The sequence below is a fragment of the Carica papaya genome, chromosome 9 (assembly GCF_054855325.1).
Source record: "Carica papaya isolate Zhongbai chromosome 9, ASM5485532v1, whole genome shotgun sequence".
NCBI classification, from domain to species: domain Eukaryota; kingdom Viridiplantae; phylum Streptophyta; class Magnoliopsida; order Brassicales; family Caricaceae; genus Carica; species Carica papaya.
Window position 1 is genome coordinate 7,607,950 of NC_142317.1, and position 22,742 is coordinate 7,630,691.

The following is a 22,742-nucleotide window of genomic DNA, read 5'->3' on the forward strand; positions in this document are numbered from 1 at the left end:
CTGATCTTGAGAAAGAAAGAGAGAGAGAAGAGGGAAATAGAAGAGAAACAGAAAGGAAAATCTGAGAAATAATTTTATTATTTTCCATGATTGATTATAATATAAAGATTGAGCCTTTTATAAACTATAAACAATTAAAACAATCACCATCATGAGCAGAATCAATGCAGCGGTGACTACTGTGAAGTAAACTCAAAACATTAACTCTAATGCTAACCCTAATTGATACTTGTAAAAGACTAATGTACCTTTTTTATTGTTTCTTTTTTTAACCTTAATGTTCCTAAGGTTAAAATATGGTTTATTATTATTATTATTATTATATAGATAAATATCTTTTTAAAGCAGATTTTTTTTTCTTTTATATATATACACACACACACACACACACTAAAGCAGTTATATATATATATATATATATGTTAATTATTATATATCTATATATCTTTTTTTTTCTGAAGAAGTTTTCTACTGCTCCATAAATCAATTTTTTTTATTTATTATTATATATAGATGTATGTGTGTATATATATATATATATATATATATTTTAAGGCAGCTTTCTACTATTTCCATCCTATAAAAATTTGATTTTCACGGATTGGCCCCCCCTCCACACCACCGACGCAGCCGCTGTCGAGTGATGTAATTATGTTGCTGCAGTCACGCCTTCTTCTTCCACCTCTATTTCTTCCGCTTCTCCTTCTTCCGTTTCTTCTTTTCCAGATCAGAACCCATATGGGGAACAAGAGACTTGTAGGTTACCATCTTGACCTCGTGCGGATTAAAGCGGAGCCTGACAAGAGCTTCCGGGAGGTAGCTCTTTCTGGCTGGTTGGCTGAGGCGAATGAGGGAGAGACCTCTAGGGTGTTCATTCTCGGCCACTACTGCTTGAGAAAGAAAGAGAAGGAGAGCAAGTGAACCAGTTCGGTTCAAAATGTTGGTTGGATCGGTTCGAATCGGATAAGTTAGGGAACCTTATTCGGTCTATGTTGTTTGGCCTAGTTCAATAACTGAACCGGTTTTAGAGTTTATTTTTTTATTTGAATCCCAATTCTTTTCTTCTCCATCACACGGAAGAGGGGTCGACTGTTCGTCAGGTGTGGCCCTTTGTGTTGTCGGCCTCGCATCTTCCGGAAATGCCTCCGCCAAGCGTGTCAAGCTTTCTTTGGTTCAGTCGGCAGATCTGCCACGGAGCATATCTAGGATCATTCTGAACTTCCGCCGTGATTCTTCCATGAAAGCGATGAGTTTCAAGTCGATCTCCTTCACGGTGATCGCTTCTGGCTTCTCAGATTCCGATACCATCTTGTCAGAAACTTTTGACATGACTGTCTAATCTTGAGAAAGAAAGAGGGAGAGAAGAGAGAAATAGAAGAGAAACAGAGAGGAAAATCTGAGAAATAATTTTATTATTTTCTTTGATTGATTATAATATAAAGATTGAGTACTTTATAGGCTATAAACAATTAAAACAATCACTATCATGACCGGAATCAATGCAGCGGTGACTGCTGCATTATAAATTCAAAACATTAACTCTAACTCTAACCCTAATTGATACTTGTAAAAGATTAATTTACCTTTTTTATTATTTCTCTCTTTTTTTATCCTTAATGTCTTGACATTAACTTAGAGTCTTTGGTCTACAGAATTATTCTTTTGCAATTCTTATTTTACACTTATTCTACTAAAAAATTTTATTTTATGCCTATTTTTAATATATAGGTTAGTCAAGGTGGATGATGTGAAATCTTGCCCATATTGATGACAAAAATCAATCTGTGAAGTTTTAGGCTCTCTTTGTTCTGCAGTTGTGGTTGACAACTTTTTATCTGAATGCTAGTTTCATCTTTGATATAAATGCTTTCAGGTGAGGAGCATGAAACGTGCCAGAGATATAAGAGACCAGTTGGAGGGGCTTCTGGAGAGAGTTGAAATTGAGGTGACGTCGAATCCAAATGATTTAGAGGCTATAAAGAAGGTTATAACATCTGGTAAATGACTTATTATTCTTTGCTTGAAATGATTTTATAGTTGAAGGAAATTTGATTTCCCATAGTCAACATTCTAATTTCTATTTTTTAGGTTTCTTCCCTCATTCTGCTAGGCTGCAGAAAGGTGGATCTTACCGTACAGTGAAACATCCACAGACTGTTCATATACATCCCACCTCAGGACTGGCCAAGGTAAGGTGACAAGTGAATTTGTGACCGCCAATTATGAACCATGGTGTAACATAACTTGCTTTGATATTTTACTCTTCAGAAATGCACCAGAAATACAATTTGTTTTTGAAAAAGAAAAAGCACTGGGAATACAATACCATCTTGTCATTTCATTCAGCTGGTACATGGATTCTTTTGGCAAGGGATCATGACAATAAAGGATTCTAGTGTATTCTTTCTTTCTTCTTCTAGAGACTTTGGACTAAGTTATTCTTTCAGTTTCACAGCGAGCTAGATTCCCCCCTCCTCTTTCTCCTTTGCAAGCTTTTATTTCATATTCTTTGCATGGTTTTCATAAGAAAAGAGGAACAAAAGATGTTGCTGAGAGGGGCTATTTTCACTAAGTTGTGGGTATTGTGATCAGAAAGAAATTCCCGAATCTTTGAAGACTTATTCAAGCTCCCTTTGTTGCGGTGGGATTGATTAGCTTCTTTGGGAGACTCTTTGGGTTAAGGTTCATAGTTTTTTTTTTCACATTGAGAGGGAGGTGAGGGTTGGGAGGGGGGAGGTATTCTGATGCAGAATGGGCTAGCACTAGGTTTCTTGAATAAATTACAAATTGTAATTATAATAAATGTAAAACAATTATTAGGAGTCTATTATTATATTTAGGAGTATTAGTTTAGTTTTAATAATTTAGAATTTATATCTTTATTAGTATTCTTAATATTAGTAGTATTAGATTCTTATTCTTAATTGTATTAGTTTTCCTAATTCTACTAGTTTACTATTTCTTATTTTCACTATATTGAGGCAAAGTTGTTGTTGACTAGAATATTATGTTGCCTAATTAGTCAAAGATATTTTTTTCTGTATTATGTAGTCAATTAGAATCTCTACTATTATGCTTTGTATATATACCTAAATTGTAACAACACAAAGCGTATAAGAAATAAAGTAAATATTCATTCTTCAAAATCAACATGGTATTAGAGCAAAATAAGAGTATTTTAGGGTTTTTAAATTTCAAGGTTTCTCTCAAACCCTAAAATATTTTCACCACCCACCCAAATGGAGTCATAACCTCACCGGTGGCCTGCTGCCCTATTCTGGTGACCTTCTTCAGCCTACCTGATCCCTTTGCTCTGGTCGTACCTGGCTGTTCGCACTGCTTCCTCGTGCGTGGCCTCTGGTTCGCGCATGCCCGGCCTGACCTGACCTATGGAAGAATGTGCTTTACACATGTATAGATTAAATTAAGAAAGTCTGAATATAGTAGTTAGTCTCCCTAGAATTAGGTTGATTTGATTAGTTCCTTTTTTTGTGGTGTCATATCCCACAGATTATGGGATGAAAATATCTCACAGATTATGAGATGTGAATATCCCACAAATTATTGGATCCTGTATATAAACCAATTGTAATTGTAATACAAAGTATACTTTTTCATCTCAAACTATAACATGGTATCAGAGGTTTAGGCTATTTTTTTGGGAACTGAAACCCTACTCTTCATAGCAGAGTTCTGCCTTCATAGCAGATTCTTTTTTTTTTTCTCTTTTCTTTTTCTGTTCTATTGTTGAGGAGTTTTCTGAAACTCTACTTCATCACCAAAGTTTCATTGATTCGCCGTTGCAATATCTTTGACATGCCACTCTGTATGGAATTGTACGAAATTGCAAGCTGGCCCCTGTTTCTGCTCTACCGCCACTGCTGCCAGGAAGCTTTTGTAAGAGAGTACCTGAATTGTATCAGCCTTCATCGCTGATATTTTACTTGACTCAAAACTGGCCTTAATTGCCTTGGGACTGCTTGGTTTGATTAAGAATGTCGGAGGTGGTAGAAACAACAGTTATGATACAGTTGGAGGATGCAGAAATTGTTAGACCTCAAGCCGGGGAATTACAGAACATTCAGGCAGCATATTGGCTGAATGGAAAAAACTATCTTAAATGGTCCCAACTTGTCCGAATTGTGCTGAAAGGGAAAGGAAAAATCAGTCACATATTAGGAACATGGCCAAAACTGGAAGATCCACGATTTGAAGCGTGGGATGAGGAGGATTCTATGATCATGACATGGCTATGGAACTCCATGACTCCAGAGATTAGCGACACATGTATGTTCTTAGCCACTGCCAAGGATGTATGGGCTGCAATTCAAGAAACGTATTCCAAGGTAAATGATGCTGCCCAAATCTACGAAGTCAAAGTTAAGACGATTCCTGCAAAACAAGAAGATAGGATTGTCAATGAATATGCCAATCAAATGAAGGCTCTATGGCAAGAACTTGATCATTATAGGGTAATTAAGACCAAATGTCCCGATGATGCGGCAATTTTGAAGGAGTTTATTGAACAAGATAGAGTTTATGATTTTCTGGTTGGATTCAATGCAGAATTTGATTTAGTTAGAATTCAGATTCTTGGCAAACAGGAAGTTCCAAGTTACAATGAAGTGGTGGCACTCATCCGAGGAGAAGAAAGTAGAAGAGAATTGATGCTTGAACCAAAGGGAACTGACAGTTCGGCTTTAGTTACTAGTAACAACAATAAGATAGCCACAAATGCAGAAAAAATGCCAGCGGTCGAGAATGGAAGAATCAACCAGCCAAAGACTCAAAACCATGACCATGAAGACACTCTACGGTGTACCTACTGCAAGAAGGCACGTCATACTCATGACCGGTATTGGAAATTGCATGGAAAATCACCAAGCCGCGAGTGGGGACAAAAAAGAGAGCAACCAAGGAACAATGGACAAGCCCAAATTGTAACAGTGCAACTGCATGAAGGGATATCACAAGAGATGGGAAATCTCAGCCAAGAAGAAATTGAGAGGGTGAGATCACTTATTGGCAATCTTGAAAAACCATCAGGTACTTGTTCACTGGCGTATTCAAGTAAACTTCCCTTCTCCATTGGATTAAATCTCTCGAATATAGCCTTTACTAACTCTTGGATTATTGACTCAGGAGCTACCGACCCTATGACCCATTCCTCAAAAGTTTTTTCCTCATATACCCCATGTTCAAGTAATAGGAAAATAATCACAGCCGATGGATCATTAACTACTGTGATAGGCATAGGTGATGTTGTCAAGATAAGTCTGTCGCTGTTGTTAAAAAATGTTCATGTCCCTAGGCTAACCACAAATCTTGTTTTCATCGAAAAGGTCACTAAAGATTTTCATTGTAAAGTAGTTTTTAATCAGAGTTATTGTGTATTTCAAGACAAGGATTTGGGGAGGATGATTGGACATGCTAGAGAATGGGATGGACTCTACTATCTCGAAACATTAAATCATTTACCAAGTTAATCCAACACTACCAAGAGCATAACATCTCATTTTCCTGTCTCACAGTCTTTTTCATCTAATAAAGAACAAGTCTGGATTCATCATTGCAGACTTGGACATCCATTATTTAGGATTATTAAATTTTTATTTCCTTCTTTATTTAAGGGTATAGAGGTTGAACATTTTCATTGTGAAGTGTGCCAACTTGTTAAACACAAACTTGTATCTTTTCCAATTAGTAATAAAAGGAGTTCTATTCATTTTGATCTCATTCACAGTGATATTTGAGGTCCTTTAAATATTTCCAATGTAAATGGAGTTAAATGGTTTGTGTCGTTCATTGATGATTGTACTTGAGTCACCTGAATTTTTTTACTTAAACAGAAATTCGATGTTAGCATTGTTCTAAATTTTTGTTCTATGATGAAGACTCAATTTGGGGTCAATATCAAAATATTTAAGTCAAATAATGTTAAAAACTATTTCAATCAAACCCTAACTGCATACTTTTAAAAAGTAGGAATAGCACATGAGTCCTCTTGTGTGGGCATTCCACAACAAAATGGAGTAGTAAAACGAAAAAATGGTCATCTCCTCGATTCAACAAGATCCTTCTTGTTTCAGAAAAATGTGCCTAAATCTTTTTGGGGAGAAGCGGTTCTTACAGCCGCCCATATCATAAATCGTTTGCCTTCTAGAGTCTTAGGATTTAAAAGTCCAGTGGATGTCCTTTTCAAGTTCTATCCAAACCTACACACCACAAATAGTCTTGTTCCTTGTATATTTGGGTGTAGCATTTGTTCATGTTCATAATTAGAATCAGGGAAAATTAGATCCAAGGGTATTAAAATGCGTGTTTGTGGGATATTTTTCAACTCAAAAGGGATATAAGTGCTATCACTCTCCATCAAAAAGGTTTTATGTCTCAATTGATGTGACATTCCATGAACAAAAATCCTATTTCACCGTTCCTTATCTTCAAGGGGAGAGTTCAATAATGGAAGATAAGGATAAGACAGATCTTTTGCCTCTTGATCTGCCATCTTCACCACTTCTTGTGTCAAGACAGCCTAGTCCCATGGATGTTTCTACCGAGCTTCCTAAAAATGTTTCTCCCACCAAGCCCACCGACAATACAAATCCGACCATTTATAGTGTGAGATTTAGCAAAGGCAGAGTGTTCTCGAGGAGGAAGAAGGTTGTCCTTGAATCTGTGCAAGTCGAAGACTCCAAACTAAATCTTGAGACTGAGGTAGGAATTTCTATTCCCTTTTCTCAATCTGAATATGAGATAAACAATGATGACCAAGATCTCCCTATTGCTATCAGGAAAGGAATTAGAGAATGTACAAACCGATCTCTATATCCTTTTGCACATTTTCTGTCCTTTAAACATTTTTCACCATCTCATAGAGCCTTCCTTGTTAGCTTAAACAACATCTCCATCCCTACCAATGTATCCGAGGCTTTAACCAATGAAAAATGGAAGCAAGCCATGAATGTGGAGATGGAGGCAGTGGAGAGGAACAAAACTTGGGAGTTAGTGAAGTTAGCTGAAGGAAAGAAACCCGTATGGTGTAAATGGGTTTACACAGTAAAATATAGAGCAAATGAATCAATAGAAAGATACAAGGCTAGGTTGGTGGTTAAGGGTTATACTCAAATCTATGGGATTGATTATCAAGAAACGTTTGCTCCGGTTGCAAAGATGAACATTGTTAGAGTTTATTATCACTAGCAGCTAATGGAGATCTATGTTGGGTCAATTGTTGACAGAAGATCAACTTCAGATTATTGCACATTCTTTGGTGGAAATCTGGTGACATGGAGGAGTAAGAAACATAATGTGGTAGCACGGTCTAGTGCTGAGGCAGAATATCGAGCAATGGCTCAGGGAGTGTGTGAACTACTATGGTTGAAAATGGTTCTGAAGGATATGAAGATTACGTGAGATGGCCTATGAAACTTTATTGTGATAACAAATCTGCAATCAGCATAGTTCACAACCCAATGCAACATGATCGAACGAAACTCATCGAGATTGACAGATATTTCATCAAAGAAAAGTTGGATAGTGGATTGATTTGTACACCTTATGTATCTACACATGGCCAACTTGCTGATATACTCACTAAGGGGTTAAGTAGTTCAGTATCTGAGAGTTTTGTATCCATGCTGGGAACGGTGAATACCTATTCACTAGCTTGAGGGGGAGTGTGGAAGAATGTGCTTTACACATGTATAGATTAAATTAGGAAAGTCTAAATATAATAGTTAGTCTCTCTAGAATTAGGTTGATTTGATTAGTTCCTTTTTTTGTGGTGTCATATCCCACAGATTATGGGATGGGAATATCTCACAGATAATGAAATGAAAATATCCCACAGATTATGGAATGTGAATATCTCACAGATTATGGGATGTGATTCCATTTTTAAAGGGTAGAGCTCCTGTATATAAACCAATTATAATTGTAATACAAAGTATAATTTTTCCTCTCAAACTTCAACACGACCCATCTTTTGACTTTCTTCCTTCGCGCACGACTGTTGCTCCTTCGTTGGGATTCCTCACACGCAGCCTCTGATTTACATAAAGGTCCCTGTTTCCGCTATTTCTGTCGTTTCGGCAAGGGCCATTCATTGGGCTTTCATCTGTTTCTTACATAATCGTGCGCACTTCGGCCTCCTCTGAGTTCTGGTTTCGCCTTTGCTCTCGGCTCCAATCAGTCTCCTCAGCTATGCGAATCTGGTTGCGTCACACCAACGAGTTTTACACGGCCACGCGCGATTTTCATTCTCCCAGCCACGCGTTGTTGTGATCTAGTCCTCTCCATGAACTCCCAACAAGTTTTGCCATATCCCTGCAGGTCCGCCTGAGCTGGTCGCAATCTGCCCTTCCTCGGTGCGGGACTAGCATCTGTTTCCAGCATTGACGTGAGCTCTTAAGCTGAGCTGCTTCCAAGCTTATCTGAGCCAATTTTTGGACCATTTTTTGTTGGCATCCTTGGTGTTGATTAGTGACCTTTCTATCGTGTTGAGATTAAGAGCTGCGTATTGTTCTTTCTCTATCGCTAGTTATTTTTAAATAATGACAGGAGTAAATAAATTGGTTGTTCGAAGTTCGGGTAACCACTCATTAACTATTGGTAAGTCAAAAATGGTAAATTCAGGTATTGCTCATCTCACTGTTATTTCTAATTCTGATACTTGAATTAGAGAATCTAGAGCTAACATACACATGACAGACTCTTCGAGATTTTTTAACTTATTTTCCATGTACTCAACGGAAAAATGTTCGTGTCGCAGATGAATCATACACTCCTGTATTTGGAACAGGTTCCATTAATTGTACTTCGACCGTTACACTGTCTTCAGTCCTTCATGTGCCTAGTTTTTCTGACAGTTTCTTATCCATTAGTGCTTTTACTGGAGATCTTAATTGTAAAATTGAATTTTGTTCTTACTATTGTATCCTTCAAGATCTTCAAATAGGGAAAATGATTGGCACTGATAAGTTGTAGGATAACTTATATGTCTTGAATAAAAGTCGAAGCGTAATTGAGAATTAAACTGCCTTCGGAGATACGGATGCCAATGGGGAAATCATATAGTTGCATCGACGATTAGAACATTTTTCTTTTTTTACTGTAGAAAAATTATATCCTACATTATTAAAAGAATTTTTATGGATTTCTTATTTTGTGATACATGTGAGCTAGCTAAACGTAGGAGTTCATATCATGTGAGTAACCATAGAAGTCCTACCCTTTTTATGACCATTCACTCTGATGTTCGGCGATCCACTCAGAATACATTCTTGTCTGGTCATAGATGGTTTATTATTTTCATTAACTACTGTACTAGATTAATATAGATTTATCTATTGAAAGTCAAAAGCGATGTGTTACTAGATTAACATGGATTTATCTATTGAAAGCCAAAACCGATGTGTTCTTATACTTTCAATTTTTTCATAAAATAGTATGTACATAGTTTGATATTAAAGTTAAGATTCTAAGAATAGACAATGGTACAGAATATATGGATAATGGATTCAGTGCCTACTTAGAGTCTAATAGAATAATCTATCAGACTAGTTGTGCCTACACCAATGAACAAAATGGTTGCTGAAAGAAAAAATAGACACATATTGGAGGTAGTTCGGTCTCTTTTGTTCACTATGAATTTACCCAAAAGTTACTGGGGATATGCAGTTTTTGTAACTGCTTATCTTATCAACAGAATGCATTTGAGAGCTCTTGATTTTCGAAGTCTATTAGAAGTTTTACAAGGAAAAAATTCATTTGTTGTTCCTCCAAAAGTGTTTAAATGTGTTTGTTTTGTCCAGCAAAAAATGTGGGCAAGTTGGAATCTGGAGCACTTAAATGTGTATTTATTAGATATTCCCTTAGTAATAAAGGTTACAAATGTTATCATCCTCCATGTAGAAGATATTTTGTGACTATGGATGTTACTTTCAGGAAATTGGGGGCTTATTTCAATCCAAACCTAACGCCTCGTCAGGGGGAGAGTGAGAAAGAAGAGGTAATTCCCAGTATGCCCACTTTGTTAACTCTTGACATTTATATTTAGGAAAAAAATTGTAGTTCGAAAGGTCTCATTTAAGGAGATAATATGGAGAGCTTGGATAAAACAGACTTGAAGAGGTATTCGAGGAAGAATAAGATAGAGAAAACTATCGTGCAGTCCGATTTAGGCAAAAAATCTTCCTCAGTTCCTAAAAATACTGGTGAGTTACCTCCATTTTCTGAGTTTGGTGAGGATGTGGATAAACCTATTGCTCTTAGAAAATGAGTCAAGTCTTGCATTAAACATCCTATGTTTAATTTTGTTTCTTATAAATCTTTATCTCCCTTCTGTAGAGCCTTTATCTTGTCTCTTTTTTTTGTGTCTATTCCACAGGATTTGAGAGAAATGATAAGAGATTCTAAATGGAAGGAAGTTATGATTAAAGAAATAAGAGCATTGGCAAAAAATGAAACATGAGAACTTGTTTCACCTCCACAGGAAAAGAAGATGGTTGGTTGCAAATGGGTGTTCACTGTAAAACACAAAACAAATGGGTCAATTGAAAGGTACAAAGTTAGATTGGTGGCTAAAGAGTTTACTCAAACCTATGGAGTTGACTATCAAGATGTCTTTGCACATGTCGCGAAGATGAATACAATTAGAGTATTATTGTCTTGTGCAGCTAACCTTGATTGGGACTTACAACAATTTGATGTGAAAAATGTTTTCCTTTATGGAGAATTAGAAGAAGGGGTATACATGAAAATTTCGTTTGAATTTGATGATGAAAGAAAGTAAGAGAAGGTTTGCAAATTAAAAAAAGTCTTATATGAATTGAAGCAGTCTCCAAGAGCATGATTTAGAAAAATTATGATCTCTTTTGGATATCAATAAAGTAATGTTAATCATACTCTGTTCATCAAGCATTATGAGGCTACAGTCATTCTTCTCATTGTCTATATAAATGATATTTTGGTGACTGGAGATGACACAAAGGAGATGACTGATTGAAGAACTTCTTGTTCAAAAGTTTAAATAAAAGATTTAGAAAAATTGTAATATTTATTGAAAATTGAAGTTACCAAATCTAATAGAGTACTCTTCATTTCTCAAAGGAAGTACATCCTATACTTATTAGAAGAGCTGGTATGATGGGTTGCAAGCTGACAAAATCTCCCATCGAAAGCAATCACAAACTACAAGCAGGTAGTGGTGCATCAGTTGACTTGGGGAGATATCTGAGATTGGTTGGAAAACTCATTTATCTTTCACATTTCAGACCTCATAAGCATATTTCGTGAGTCTGGTGAGTCAATACATGTATTATCCTCGTGAGCCTCATTTACATGTTTTTTGCATATTACGATATCTAAAATCTGCACTAGGAAAATATTTGTTCTTCTCTAAAAATGGTCACGTTAAAATAGAAACATTTACAAATGCCAATTGGGTTGGATCTCCAGATGATAGAAGGTCAACTACCGGCTACTGCACACTCGTAGGAGGTAACTTGATTACGTGGAAAAGTAAAAAATAGAGTGTGGTTGTGTGCTCCAGTATTAAAGCAGAATATAGAGCAATGACTCATAAGATATGTAAATTAGTTAATGAAAAAATTAAAATTGTTTAAAGAAAGAAGTTTATCATTATTCTGTGATAATAAGACAACCATTAATATTACTCATAATCCAGTTCAACATGATCAGATAAAACACATTGAGATTGACCGACATTTCATAAAAAAAAAGTGGTTGATGACTTCTTATACTTATATCATGTGCCTTCATGTGAGTAGGTGGCAGATGTTTTCACTAAAGGACTTTGCAACAAATCTCATCATAACTTGGTATTGGTATATAAGTTAGACATGTGTGATATATTTGTACTAACTTGAGGGGGAGTGTTGACTAGAATATTATGTTGCGCAATTAGTCAAAAATATTTTTTTCTGTATTATGTAGTCAATTAGAATATTTATCATTATGTTATTTTCCTTATTTGTATACAGAAATTTTGTATATATATCTCAATTGCAATAACATGAAGCGTATCAAAAATAAAGTAAATATTCATTCTTCAAAATCAACAGTTAATAGATTTTTATAAATAGTTTGTAACTTTACTTATTAGAGCATTTAGTTATTCAATAATGCTTTTGAGAGTTCTTTATTTTTTTGGTTGTATGATAGAATCAAACTTTTCAATGTGATGCTGAAAACGTCTTAGATGTGAGATGTGATGTCTAAGAAACGCTAGATGTGATGTTTAAGTTGTTATCTCCAAATTCTTAATTAGACAAATCAAACCATATTTGTTCTACATCAATTTGGTATTAGAGGTAAAAGAATCTTATATCCAGATTCTCAAAACCCTACACCCAAACAGTCTCAACCCCATTTGAAGAAGAAAACACAAAAAAAAAATCACATAAACCCTAAGATGGTTGCCAGTTCCGCTCACTAGCCACCACTTGGAGGTGGTCTACACTGCCACTACCACCAGGTTTAGAAGGTCCCGATTGGCGAACCCATGAAGCCTTGCCACAAAACCCCACCAAGGAAAGTGCCACTTGCCAGCGTAAGTCCTCTTGTCGCTGCATGTACTGATCTTGTATTTCTACACAATCATGTCTCACAATAACGTCCAATCTATAGCTGCCACCTCCATTTAAGACCATTGACCAAAGATCAATTTCATTTGATGACTGGGAAGACGGTGCGTGAAGCCCTTGCACGAAGAGGAGACCCTGTGCAATATGTTATGTTTTGGCTTCGTTCATAAGTTCCTTGTTCGGCCAAAATTTTTCTAAGTTTCAGTAGTGGTGACTAACGTTGAATTAAATGTTAAGTTTGAGATGCATGTGACAATCAATAATACATGATTGGAAACAATGCAAAATACTAAGACACTTATGCACAATACAAGTACATCCACCAATTCAAAATATACAAGTTTGAAAAAGCTGCTGATGGAAGACACATTGAAGATAATGTCAAAGATATTACCAAGAGGGTAAAAGTTGAAGCTCCTAATTTTAATGGAAAAAAGTACTTCGATTTCTTTCTTGATTGACTTAATTTAAGGAAAAAGTACTTCAACTAATATAACATGTCATATGCACAAAGAGTTCAATTTGCCAAGATGAAGTTGGTTGGATTTGCAAAAATATGGTGGTACACTATTAATGAAAACATAACAAGGAGACAACCAACAATTGAAAGATGGGGTGAGATGAAAATTATTCTTCATGAAAGTATCTACCTCTTAACTACTTTGACAAACTTCGTAATGAAGCTTACACTTTAGGCTAGGGAAATATTTCAATAACTGAGTACATACAGAAGTTTGAAGAATTAAAGATTCAAAGTCAATTGGTCGAAGATGATAGTCAAACAATATCTCGGTTTAGGACAGGACTAAGAGTTGATTAAAGAGAGTTAGTTTGACAACCTCCTCCAACTAGATTACAAATTTAATCCTAAACAATTGTGCATTTCTACTATTTTAGGTATTGGTGAGAACAACCAAAAACAAGGTTGTTAAGTTTTCATGGAGAAGCCCAAAGTTCAAGATTTTACATTATTTACCACTACAAGGCTCGTGGATGAATTTTTTCCAATCAGGAAAGAATGATGCAAAAGGGGCTAGCATTAAATCTCTTAAACAAATTAGAAATTGTAATTATATTAAATATAAAACAACTATATTATTTAGAAGTCTATTATTATATTATGAGGAGTATTATTATAGTTTTAATAATTTAAGATTCTATTCTTATTAGTATTTCTAATTTATTAGTATCATTTTTATTAGGATTTATATTTATAATTTTACTAGTTTACTATTTTTTATTTTAATTCTAGTTAGGAAATGATTCTTACAGATTATTATAAATAGCTTGTAATTTCATTTATTGGAATATTCAGTTATTTGATAATATTTTTGAGAATTTTTCGTTTTGATTGTTGTGTAATGCAATCAAACTTTTAAGTTGTGATGTTTAAGACTTAGATGTAATTTTTAAGAAGTCTTAGGTGTAATGTTTAGATTCTTATCTCCAAATCGTTAATGAGAGAAATCAACCCAAATAAAAACAAAAAAAGAATGGAATCCGGATCCTCTTCACTCTCTCCATTCATTTACTCAAATAGGATAGAAAACGGAGCTGCTGTTCGTTTCGTATTCGTAAACAGGTAAAAAAGCTGCACCACTGACCTTCCTCCCGGGATCCCTAGGCTCGTGAGAAAGTATACCTATTGGTAACTTTAGCTACTCTTTATTTTGCGTTTTTCCTTTGTCCCTTAGTTTTCTATGTTCTTATGCTGCGACTGGTGGATTCCTTATCCCCCTCTTTTTAATGCTTTCTTCGCCCTTCGTAGTAATGTCTTATTTTATCGAAAAAGACTATCTAAAAAATTATATCCGGGAAAGTTTACTCCTGTTAAAGGATCTAGTTGCCTGAAGTGGTGATTTGTGAGTCAAATATATCAGAGAACTATGCTAAAGAAAACTTTTTTGTTAACAACTTCTGGGAACATGTAAGTGAATGAAGGCTTTATTTGAACAAACATGAAAATTTGAGTTTCTAATGCTTTTTATGTCAAGTAGTGTCTTATGGTTTTGCATCTTTCCTGTGCTTTTGTTTTCACTTCTTTTCAGGCTCTCCCAAGATGGGTTGTGTACCATGAATTGGTCCTCACAACCAAGGAATATATGAGACAGGTGAAATTTTAAATTTGTTCTTTGGTTAACTTTCCATTGTTGAAGGCTTTCATTAGGCAATGTTTTTATGGTAGCTAAATCTTGGAGCATTTGGTTGTAGGTGACTGAACTAAAGCCAGAGTGGCTGGTGGAAATAGCTCCTCACTTCTACCAATTGAAGGATGTTGAAGACTGTATGATACATCTCTTGTCTGATTATTTGCTCTTAATTGTGATTTGTAATTAACCTTTTTGTGGAATTTGATAAAGTTTTTTATAAGAATTGGATTGATTCGTCTATTCGAAAAAAGGACTGGATAATTTGCTAGGAGACAGAGGTTAATAGAGTGTTTCTTTGTTTCCATAGGAGAATCCTAGATGGCAAGGGACAAGGTCCGGACCAATAAGGGCTTGGACCAATAATGGCTTAGATTCTATACCCTTAGCATGTTGGCGTTGGATGTTTTTAGACAATCTCAGATAGTTTAGGTTTGACATCTACCTATGGATCACAACCTACCTCTGCACAACATGGTTTTCAATGTGATGGTGGGAGTGCTCTATAAAGTACTGTTTGTTCTAGTCGCTAAGCTGATTAATGAAACAGCTTGTGTTTTCACCTAAAAGCACATGTCATTTTTCAATAAATTAATGAAACATAAAGTTAATATATGTAATCATTGAAAATATTATCTATACCTTATGGAACAAGTCATTTTCCAAAAGCATCCAAATCTATTTTTTCATTTCATCTTTATAAGAAGTCAAAGATAATTTTTGCTTTTACCTAAAAGTACTTGTGTTTTCAGTGTTTGATTGACAGCAGAAAGGAAAGAATAAACTCAGCCAAACATGTACTAGATTATCTGCCTGTTAGTTTTTATGGAATGGAAATGACCTCGCAATATGTGGGGTTCAAAAGAATTGCATGAATGCTTGATATCGGTGTGCATAGCAAATAATGGACTGATATATTTTGACTCTGGATTTTTATCTGTTGCAGCTGCGTCAAAGAAATTGCCAAAGGGAGAAGGGCGGGCAGCACTATAACAGCAAAGTGGAGTAAATCCTTTTGTAGAGACGTTTGAGACGTGTTCAACTAGGGGCTTACTGTGCTTTTAAAAAAAAAAAAAACTAGGGGCTTACTGTAGCTTACTCAAGGTTAGAGGCTTAAAGAAGGTTAGAGCCGTCTTCTGAAAAAAACAAGGTTAGAGCTGTCAATAAAATTTTGTAATTTTAGGGTACTACACATTTAAATCATTTATAAACCTGTAGTAGTTCGTTGTCTCGTGGATGAAATTTGGGCAAATTCATGTTCGATTACTCGAATTATTTCATGTTGTATATACGTATATATTTCTACCAAAGGATAGATTTCTTTCTACTGTCTTCTTTGACCCATTTCTTTCTAGTGTTTTCTTAAAATTTTGGGTTATGAGTTTTGCTAGCCTAGAAGTTTTGACATTTTACTACTGGCAGAGTTAACTGTGCCATCTTCATCCAACATAAGAGGTATATGAAGTACAACTAGTTTATATGTGGCAAGAGTCACCAAATGAAGTTTAAGAAGTCAATTGTAATTTCAAGATATTACTAATTGGGGTAAAAATTTGAAGAATTTAAAATGCATCTGCAAAGAGTTTAAGAAAAATCTGGTGTAATTAATTATGCCCAAAAATGATGTAATTCAAGTGTAATATTTTTAAAACAAATTCTCAATATCCTGAAAAACAATCCAATTTAAAAGCTCCATGGGCTGGCAGAAGAATTTCCAAACATTGAAGAGGAAGTAGAATGAGAGAAAATGGAAAAGAACAAAATGTTAAAGCATTGTTCGTTTACTCTTACAAGAGGAAATTAAAGTAGGTAGCTATTATAACATATATTTCAGCAATCTAAACTGTATTTTGGTGACAACAACAGAAAGAGTAACTTATTATATAGAAACAAGAAAATGTATGGAGAAAAACGCATTCATCTCTCCATGTTCTTTTGAGTTCCAGCTTAAACCAACTGCACCAGCTTTAAGCTACTGCAGGCATGTCTTTAAGCCAAGGATCCAATGGCTTCCCAATTGAGTACACAATAAATCCAATCTCCCTCAGCTTGGCAACATCTATGATGTTCCGTCCGTCAAAAATAAATGCAGGCTTCTGCATATTATTGAAAATCCTCTGGTAATTGAGCGTCTTAAATTCATCCCATTCAGTCAAAATGCAGACTCCATGAGCATCCTTTGTTGCCTCATAAGCATCCCAACTCACCTTCACTTGCTTCGTGGTATTTGGGCTTAGTGGCTGCTGAAGGTGAATAGGATGATCCCAGTCAAATTTTTCCATTGACAGATCCCTCTGAATCTGCTCCAAATTGACTTGTGGGTCATAGATACTCAACTGTGCCTTATCCTCTAACAGCCTTTTGCAGACTTCGATAGCTGGAGTTTCCCTCGTGTCACCAGTATCCTTCTTAAAGGCAAATCCCAGAATAGCAATCTTCTTGGCTGAGACTGTATTGAACATGGAAGAGACTACCCGGTTCACGAATCGCATCTTCTGGTAATCATTGATCTTGATGACTTGTTTCCAGTAGTTAGCAACTTCGGGCAGGCCATTACATTCACAAATATAGATCAAATTAAGTATGTCCTTCTGGAAACAAGACCCACCAAAACCAACACTGGCATTCAGGAACCTGTGTCCAATTCTGGTGTCCTTGCCAATGGCATAAGAGACCTGTGATACATCTGCTCCTGTTGCTTCACACAGAGCTGACATTGCATTGACAGAAGAAATCCTCTGTGCCAAGAAAGCATTGGCTGCAAGCTTCGAAAGCTCGGCTGACCAGAGATTAGTGCACAGGATTCTGTCTGCTGGTACCCAATGAGCATAAACATCTTTCAACGCATGAATTGCTTTTTGCCCTTGAGATGTTTCTCTCCCACCTATCAGAACCCTATCTGGATTCAAAAGGTCCTGAATTGCAGTTCCCTCAGCAAGAAATTCTGGATTTGATAGAATCTGATAGTCTATTCCCTTGCTGTTGTGGGTCAGGATCCTTTCAATTGCCTCAGCAGTTTTCACGGGAACTGTTGATTTCTCAACAACAATCTTGTTGGATTTTGAGACATCAGCAATCATCCTGGCAGCACTTTCCCAGTAGGTCAAGTCTGCGGCTTTTCCAGCCCCGAGGCCTCGGGTTTTTGTCGGAGTGTTGACAGAAACAAAGATTATATCTGCCTCTGCAACATGTTTCTCCACATTAGTGCTGAAGAACAGGTTCTTGCCTCTGCATCGCTTGACTACATCATCAAGACCTGGCTCATAAATGGGGAGCTGGTCACTGTTCCAGGCTGAGATTCGAGCAGTAGATATGTCGACAACAGCTACTTCAATTGACGGACACTTGAGGGCAATTACTGCCATTGTTGGACCTCCAACATAACCAGCTCCAATGCAGCAGATCTTCACCATCTTCTTCAGTTAATCTTACAACCTCAGCTGAAATTAGAAAATAAGAATATGCAAGTTAACCCTTATGATTCTTGTTCATCAAGAATTGAAAAGAAGAAAACTTGTGAATTTCTGCTAATTATATCAATATTTTATGATGTTTGATCACCGTTACTTTACCATAATTGAATTATCCACAACACGGCAAGATTTCACTTGGGAAAAGACAAAAAAAAAAAAAAGAGGAAAATGTAAAGCCGGCTCTTTGTTATACATTCTTCTATGATATTGACAGTAATGAACAATGAATTCAAGAACTGAAATCTTGAATTTATTTAATAACTTGAAAAAACATTATAATCTCGCATGAGTTAAAAAATGGAAGAGCAAGATGATTCACATATAAACATGCATACATCAATACACAAACATGTATCTCCATAACCATGAACAAGAATCATTTATCCTAACACAAACAACTTAGTGTATTATACCTCTCCAAATTTAACTTGTTGAAAACTACAAACCAAGAACAGAGAGAAAAAGAAACAATAAAGAGAGAAGATGTAAATATGAAACTGTGATGAAGGTAAGAGGTGCTTAAATACTCGGAAACCCATGTGAGATCTGCCTGTAACTTACATTTTCCAATTTTATTTCTGTATGTACTTTCTCAAAACCAAGCAAAGTCAGATTCAAAAGCTGAACTGGAACATTCAACTGATTTCCAAACAGCTTACTTTCAGTAACAAACAAGGGAAACTCATGTACACATATTTATTTTTGTTTAAGTTATTGTTTTGTTTTTAAATATAATATTAATTGTATAATAAAAAAAAAAGCAGTAACTGAAAGAAAAAAAAAAAAAAAGATTAAACTTAATGATGGGAGTGAAATGAGTTGTGGAAGGAAACAAAAAGCTGTTGATTGATGTTATGAAAAGTGTTGGTTGATGAATATACATACAAATGGCTGATTCTACCGGATTTCAGTTCATAATATTTTTTAGAATAAAACAATTTTTACTGTTTTCCTTTTTTTTTTTTTAAATTTTGTTTCCGGTTGTTTTCCACAAAATTAGTATTTTAATTTTTTGAGAATATATAAGTCAAATAAATACATTAATTCAGCTCTTGTACCAAAGACAACAAGCAAGTAAATTATTTAAAAACTCTCACCATGATATGTATGCGTAAATATATATATATATATGTGTGTGTGTGTGTGTGTGTGTGTGTGTGTGTGTGTGTATATATTGAAATGTAGTAATAAAAAGAAGCTTGTAAAGAGTCCAGAAATATATATATTTATTGAAACGTAGTAATAAAAGAAAGCTTATAAAGAGTCCAGAAACAACGTGCTTGGTGTTTGGCGGGTTTGAGTGATATCAAAGGCAGGAAAAATATGGAAGATATGTATATATATATATATATATATATATATAATAACTGTTAGAGTAATTACAAATAAAAAAGAAATCATTATATAAAGAAGTTGACTGTTCATTGAGAAGATCTTCATTGTTAAGGAACATCTTTAACATGTTATTATTACCAGAGAAAATGCCACAAATCACCACCAAAAAAGTTTGCTAGCTAGCTGGGACAAGCTTCAAGTAAACTGCAAATGGATTATTTTATTCAAGAGATTTATATATATACATATATATATATGTATATGTTTTTGGTTTTACATCATATATTCTCTGTATGTTATGTTGGATGGTTTGTAAAAGTTAGATTTATAGTGTCTTTTCTTTGTACATTTTTATAAGAAAATATTTATTATTAAATTCTATCCTCACGAACAATTTTGTTGATATATACACATATTATTCATGTATATGATTATATTACACGCACATTCTAAATTATTTGTTATATTATAATTAGGATTAAAAAGTTTTTTAAAAAATGCCTGACTAAATTTTTTCTTAAAGCCAAAAAAAAAAAAAAAAAGTGGGTGAAAGTAAAACAACAGGATAAGAAATAAGTCAAAAGAATTTAAATATTAAAAAAAAAAAAAAAGGGCTATATTCTTGTGTATACTTTATAAAAAGAGAATTATTGAATCCTAAAATTGGACCTCTTCCTATGAATTAATAAAGGACGGACCTCGTCTACCAGTAGTGATGAGACGAGATGGTGGAATTGAAATCTATTTATGAAGTCAAGACTATTTACATTCATTGTGGGCGTGTGCCTAATTTCATAACCACAAAAGTTAGGTTCAACTTTGAATCTACCTAAAATACACTTCACTTCACAATAATAGTCTCTATACACATTCAAATTAATTTCTAATGTTCTTTGCACTTGAGTATACATATACACGTGTGTGTGTTCAACATTGTATTCCAGATGAAAAGGTATGTAAATTTTGAAGCAAAAACGGTATAAACAAATTATAATATAGTATAGTAATTAAGATAGTTAATCAAAAAAATCTCCGATTTAAAAGTTTATATAAGTTAAAATTTTATTAAAAATATTATAATTTTAACATTTTGTAAATATATTATGAATTAATTATGATTCACTCAATTAACGTACAATATAACTTTTAATATATTAGTAGAATTATAATAACTAATTACGTTACTATTATTATTCCGACAAACAAAATATATTTTGCTAAATGAATTTTTTGATAATTTACGCGCAGATTAACCTATGTAGTTTTGTACGTGACAACTTTAGTTTTTTTTTTTTTTTTTAGTTTTTATCATTTTATATAAATTTTTTTTTTTTTTTTTTTTTTTTTTTTTTCTTTTTTTTTTTTCTCATGTAGGAGTTAGAATTAATTCACGTTTATCAGACTTCTTTCCATGTGGGGTGGAAAGAAACATCTGCATTCAGCTACAAAGTTTATTTTGCACTGCTTTAATGATTTCATTATTGCCTATTATAACAAAGCCATCACTAAGCATTGGTCATTAAGGCAGGCGTATTCTCAAAATACTTGTTGTATCTACAACAGTCACAATAGGCGCCTGAACTAAAATTAGCAAAACAAATACATATTAATAACTTAAAAATTAAAAACGTTATGTACGACAAGAAAAACTTATTAAAATTATAAGTTAATATCATAAAATTTTGAAGTGTCCCAAGAGAATTATAGGAGATTAAATTGCAAATAAGATGATATTATTATATACACGCGTGTAAACAAGAAGAGTAAGCGCCCAAATCAATGAAGCAACTATATGGTCCCACGTCATTTGTTAGACTTCACATCTACTAAAAAGAAAACTTCAAGCTTATAAACTATTCTACTCAGGAAGTAAAAAAGATATTAACATACCCAATACAAGAATATTTTTATTTATTTTTAAACTCATATACGTCTTAACATACATTTTTAATATATTAATATATAAATAGATGTTTTTACGCATGCAGTAGGTGAATTGGGGCAAGGCTCCGTTTATCTACCTCACAAAAATTTATCGAGCCACGGGCAACTCCTGTTTCTAATTAATCAAGCGAGTTAGTTGACACCTCTCTTTTACTCTTGCAGAAGCTTCAAACTTAATACATATTGGTGGTGTCAAAGATTTACCGGAATCCTGTTAGACTCAGAAATTTGAGCAGTGAAATCTGCATTGCATAGGATACAATAACCAACCAACCAACCAAAAAAAAAAAAAAAAGTTATCTTGATAACTACGGGGCGGTAGTATAAAAGTTAGGGATTCGAACTCGTTTTTGTGTTTTTAGCCACTAGGGGAGAAAAACTTGACAATTTGCTTGTCAAAGAGAATGTGCCAACAGACCTACAAAATATAACTCAAAATTGAACTTCTCAAGGGGAAGAAAACATGTATCTATTCTCAAAATGAGTTGGCTAAGCTTTCCCCCTTCCAACCTTTAGGTTAGAAGAAAAGCATGAACATTAATGAATTGGTAGTAAATACAATAGATTATGCATACATGTTAATGAACTGGTAGCAAATCAAGTCATCAACTCATTGTAACTATTTTATTCATTAAAAAAATATTCACGTTAAGAGAAATAATTTGTCCTGATAATTATTTCAAAGTAAATCACTTCAAATTCCATCACAACTTATGGTTAAAATTCCATAATAGTATCACGAGAACTGATCTACATATAAATGTGCACAAGCAGAAAGGAACATCTCTTATGACAGACAAGAATCAAGGACAGGTGAATTGTTAGGAAACAAAATCACCTACTCGGGTGCATCTATTGTATTCAATTAGAGAGAAAATTTCAGATTAAGAGAAGTACTAAGACATGATAGTTGTATCATACTAAATCTCTTCAAACTACATCCGTGACTGATAGTTAATACATGTACATGAACAAAGCATAAAGGACTATCTCAATATGACACATAACAAGAAAGGCCAAGATGTCTTTGGTTTTGTCCCCAGAACATTAAATTAAGCTTTTGTTTATATATTTATTGGAAGAAGGTGGAAACATAGATCCAGAAATTCTGCCTAAAAAAATATTATTAGAATTTGAATCGTTTGTGTCATCTTTGACATAACTCAAGAATCCATGTGGACAGCATGCCAAAGACGTAGGAAACAAAGTAGTTTTCTAGTTAATCATGAATATAA

General features: G+C 34.5%; 2 protein-coding genes across 9 annotated transcripts in view; one reads left to right on the plus strand and one right to left on the minus strand.

The window, feature by feature from the left end:
* Positions 1-16,082, plus strand: part of LOC110811150 (pre-mRNA-splicing factor ATP-dependent RNA helicase DEAH1-like) — a 30,658-nt gene extending 14,576 nt beyond the window's left edge. For 3 of the 7 annotated variants that reach the window (XM_088211803.1, XM_088211804.1, XM_088211807.1), the window contains 5 exons: positions 1,874-1,997; positions 2,089-2,189; positions 14,657-14,719; positions 14,820-14,892; positions 15,702-16,082. In XM_088211803.1, the coding sequence (XP_088067929.1) occupies positions 1,874-1,997; positions 2,089-2,189; positions 14,657-14,719; positions 14,820-14,892; positions 15,702-15,748 (408 nt within the window). In that variant the 3' untranslated portion in view covers positions 15,749-16,082. Of the gene's footprint in view, positions 1-1,873; positions 1,998-2,088; positions 2,190-9,948; positions 10,334-10,390; positions 10,564-11,112; positions 14,226-14,656; positions 14,720-14,819; positions 14,893-15,701 lie in introns of those variants that run through there. The other 4 variants (XR_015816511.1, XR_015816512.1, XM_088211805.1 and 1 more) reach the window with 4 other exon arrangements.
* Positions 16,083-16,493: 411 nt separating this feature from the next.
* LOC110811129 (UDP-glucose 6-dehydrogenase 1-like) lies at positions 16,494-18,928 on the minus strand. 2 transcript variants are annotated; one of them, XM_022037525.2, is made up of 2 exons: positions 18,790-18,928; positions 16,494-18,195 (listed from the first exon to the last, which is right to left on the minus strand). In XM_022037525.2, the coding sequence occupies exon 2, from the start codon at positions 18,166-18,168 to the stop codon at positions 16,723-16,725; it is 1,446 nt and encodes a 481-aa protein (XP_021893217.1). In that variant the 5' UTR covers positions 18,169-18,195; positions 18,790-18,928; the 3' UTR covers positions 16,494-16,722. The 2 variants fall into 2 exon arrangements, with proteins under 2 accessions (XP_021893217.1, XP_021893216.1); XM_022037524.2 differs by lacking the exon at positions 18,790-18,928 and adding an exon at positions 18,642-18,779.
* Between the last annotated feature and the right edge of the window lie 3,814 nt (positions 18,929-22,742).

Coding starts and splice junctions, on each gene's coding strand:
- LOC110811129 (XM_022037525.2), bottom strand. CDS start 18,168: ATGGTGAAGATCTGCTGCATTGGAGCTGGTTATGTTGGAGGTCCAACA.